Genomic DNA, 4,163 nt, shown 5'->3' with positions numbered 1-4,163 from the left:
TTCACTTTAGTTTAAAAATTTCAAACCACAATCTACATTTCAATTAATGTATTCTAAACTATCTTTCATGGTATATATGAATCATTCTATTTTTTTAATATTTAGTTTACTAAAATTTCATATACTGCCAAGATTAGTGGAATTAACATTATAAAATCTTTATTATCTAGAAAAACGGAGACAACAGAGGTTCTAAACTCTTTGACCATCATCTTATGCTAGTGCTAGATGAAACTATACACTAAAACCAGATTTTCATATTTTTGAATTTTTTCCGAAATCCGTGGGTTAACCCTTTCTAAAATAATGAATTTTCGGTAAATCCTCTATATACTAAAGCTTATACTCTTCACTTTAGTTTAAAAATTTCAAACCACATTCTACATTTGAATTAATGTATTCTAACCTATTTTTCATTGTATATAGGAATCATTTTAATATTTTAATATTTGTTTACTAAAATATCATATACTGTCGAGATTAGTGGAATTAATATTATAAAATCTTCATTATATAGAGAAACGGAGACAACAGAGGTTCTAAACTTTTTGACAATCATCTTCTGCTACTGTTCGGTGAAACTATACACTAAAACCAGATTTTCATATTTTTGAAACTTTTTCCAAAATTCGTGGGTTAACCCCTTCTTAGATAATTAGTTTTCAGTAATTCCTCTATATACTGAAGTTTATATTCTTCACTTTAGTTTAAAAATTTCAAACTACATTCTACATTTGAATTAATGTATTCAAAACTATCTTTCATGGTATATAGGAATCATTCTAATTTTTTAATATTTGTTTACAAAAATTTCATATAGTGCCTAGATTAGTGGAATTAATACTATAAATCTTTATTTTCTAGAGAAACGGAGACAACATAGGTTTTAAACTCTTTGACCATCATCTTATGCTATGGCTCGATGAAACTATACACTGAAACCATATTTTTATATTTTTGAATTTTTTTCCAAAATATGTGGGTACCCCCGTCTAAAATAATGAGTTTTTGGTAAATCCTCTATATAATGAAGTTTATACTCTTCACTTTAGTTTAAAATTTTCAAAACACATTCTACATTTGAATTAATGTATTATAAACTATCTTTCATGGTATATAGGAATAATTCTAATTTTTTAATATTTTTTTACTAAAATTTTATACACTACCTAGATTAGTGGAATTAATATTATAAAATCTTCATTATCTAGATAAACGGATACAACAAAGGTTCTCAACTCTTTGACCATCATCTTATGCTAGTGCTCTATAAAACTATACACTAAAACACGATTTTCATATTTTTAAAAATTTTTCCAAAATCCGTGGGTTAACCCCTTCTAAAATAATGAGTTTTCGGTAAATCCTCTATATACTGAAGTTTATACTCTTCACTTTAGTTTAAAAATTTCAAACCACATTCTACGTTTGAATTAATGTATTCTAAACTATCTTTCATGGTATATATGAATCATTCTAATTTTTTAATATTTGGTTACTAAAATTTCATATAGTCCCTAGATTAGTGGAATTAGCGTTATAAAATCTTCATTATCTAGAGAAACGGAGATAACAGAGGTTCTAAACTCTTTGACCATCGCTAGGGCTCGATGAGACTATACACTAAAACAAGATTTTCATATTTTTGAAGTTTTTCCAAAATCCGTGGCTTAACCCCTTCTAAAATAATGTGTTTTCAGTAAATCCTCTATATACTGAAATTTATACTCTTCACTTTAGTTTAAAAATTTCAAACCACATTCTAAATTTGAATTAATGTATTCTAAACTATCTTTCATGGTATATATGAATCAATTTATTTTTTTAATATTTAGTTTACTAAAATTTCATATACTGCCAAGATTAGTGGAATTAACATTTTAAAATCTTCATTATCTAGAAAAACGGAGACAACAAATTTCAAACCACATTCTATATTTGAATTAATGTATTCTAAACTATCTTGCATGGTATAGAGGAATCATTCAAATTTTTTAATATTTGTTTACTAAAACTTCATATACTGCCTAGATTAGTGGAATTAGCATTATAAAATCTTCATTACCTAGAGAAACGGAGAAAACAAATGTTCTAAACTCTTTAACCATCATCTTATGCTAGTGCTCTATGAAACTTTACACTAAAACCAGATTTTCATATTTTAAAAAAATTTCCAAAATCTGTGGATTAACCCCTTCTAAAATAATATCCTCTATATACTGAAGCTTGTACTCTACACTTTAGTTTAAAAATATCAAACCACATTCTAAATTTGAATTAATGTATTCTAAACTATCTTTTATGGTATATATGAATCATTCTAATTTTTTAATATTTAGTTTACTAAAATTTCATATACAGCCTAGATTAGTGGAATTAGCATTATATAATCTTCATTATCTAGGAAAACGGAGACAACAGAGGTTTTAAACTCTTTGACCATCATCTTATCCTAGTGCTCTATGAAACTATACATTAAAACATGATTTTCATATTTTTGAATTTTTTTCCAAAATCCGTGGGTACCCTTCTAAAATAATGAGTTTTCGGTAAATGCTCTGTATACTGAACTTCAGACTCTTCACTTTAGTTTAAAATTTTCAAACAACATTCTACATTTGAATTAATGTATCTAAACTATCTTTCAAGGTATATAGGAATCATTCTAATATTTTAATATTTAGTTTACTTAAATTTCATATACTCCCTAGATTAGTGGAATTAGCGTTATAAAATCTTCATTATCCAGAAAAACGGAGACAACAGAGGTTCTAAACTCTTTGACCATCATCTTATGCTACTGCTCGATGAAACTATACACTAAAACCATATCTTCGTATTTTTGAAATTTTTCCAAAATCCGTGGGTTAACCCTTTCTAGAATAACGAGTTTTTGGTAAATCATCTATATACAGAAGTTTAAACTCTTCAGTTTAGTTTAAAATTTTCAAACCACATTTTACATTTGAATTAATGTATTCTAAACTATCTTTCATGGTATATAGGAATCATTCAAATTTTTTAATATTTAGGTTACAAAAATTTCATATACTGCCTAGATTAGTGGAATTAGCATTATAAAATCTTCATTATCTAGAAAAACGGAGACAATAGTGGTTCTAAACTCTTTAACCATCATCTTATGCTAGTGCTCTATGAAACTATACACTAAAACCATATTTTCATATTTTTGAATTTTTTCCAAAATTTGTGGGTTAGCCCCTTCTAAAATAATGAGTTTTCGGTAAATCCTCTATATACTGAAGTTTATACTCTTCACTTTAGTTAAAAAATTTCAAACCACATTCTATATTTGAATTAATTTATTATAAACTATCTTTCATGGTATATCCATCAAATCCAGATGTTTTCCCCTCGGGATCATTGTTCACCAATATGGATTACTTATTTTGGAGAGTGTTACCTCAGATGAGCGATCATCAGTTTGTATGGATACTATGGTATATATGGAAAGCAAGGAACTGTAAGGTTTCTAGCAATCTGGACATTGATGCAAGGGATACACTAAAATTGGCTGAAACGGAATCTACTTTGTGGGCGGCAGCACAAGAGTTAAATATACAGCCTTCTATAGCACCACAAGTACATACACTTCCCACAATTCCAGGGCGATGGTGCTTCGTAGATGGTTCGTGGAAGGATAAGGATTCTTTTTCGGGACAAGGATGGATCAGCACTCTGGAAGGTTTTCAGAGTCTAATGGGGGCGCGAAATGTTCGGGCAACTATGTCCCCTCTTAACTCGGAGGTGGAGGCATTGATTTGGGCAATGGAATGTATGAGAAATTTAAGACAGCTACAGGTTACGTTTGCAACAGATTGTTCTCAGTTGGTGAAGATGGTTTCGGAACCAGAAGAGTGGCCAGCATTCGCAAGTTACCTGGAAGATATCAAGAGTCTACAAGACAGTTTCCAGAGCTCACAGCTCATTCATGTACCACGGACGGCAAACTCAAGGGCGGATCGTCTAGCACGCAGTGCCAGACAACAATCGTCTTTTGTCATTCACATGGATGCAGAGCTACCAGTTTGGTGTGCAGAGTCTATATGAGTCTGTATATTTGATGACAAAAAAAAAAAAAAATCTTTCATGGTATATAGGAATCATTCCAAAATTTTAATATTTAGTTTACTAAAATTTCA

General features: G+C 29.4%; 1 protein-coding gene across 1 annotated transcript; it reads left to right on the top strand.

Annotated features, from left to right (window-relative positions):
- Positions 1-3,396: 3,396 nt before the first annotated feature.
- Positions 3,397-3,796, top strand: LOC130507670 (uncharacterized; the record flags this gene model as incomplete). Its single annotated transcript, XM_057002357.1, has 1 exon — positions 3,397-3,796. A coding segment is annotated over exon 1 (400 nt), but the record flags the coding sequence as incomplete, so codon positions are not given.
- Between the last annotated feature and the right edge of the window lie 367 nt (positions 3,797-4,163).

Source organism: Raphanus sativus, unplaced genomic scaffold (genome assembly GCF_000801105.2).
Source record: "Raphanus sativus cultivar WK10039 unplaced genomic scaffold, ASM80110v3 Scaffold5138, whole genome shotgun sequence".
Taxonomy (NCBI): domain Eukaryota; kingdom Viridiplantae; phylum Streptophyta; class Magnoliopsida; order Brassicales; family Brassicaceae; genus Raphanus; species Raphanus sativus.
The sequence above is the reverse complement of the archived record's forward strand: the minus strand, read 5'-3'. Positions and strand labels throughout refer to the sequence as shown.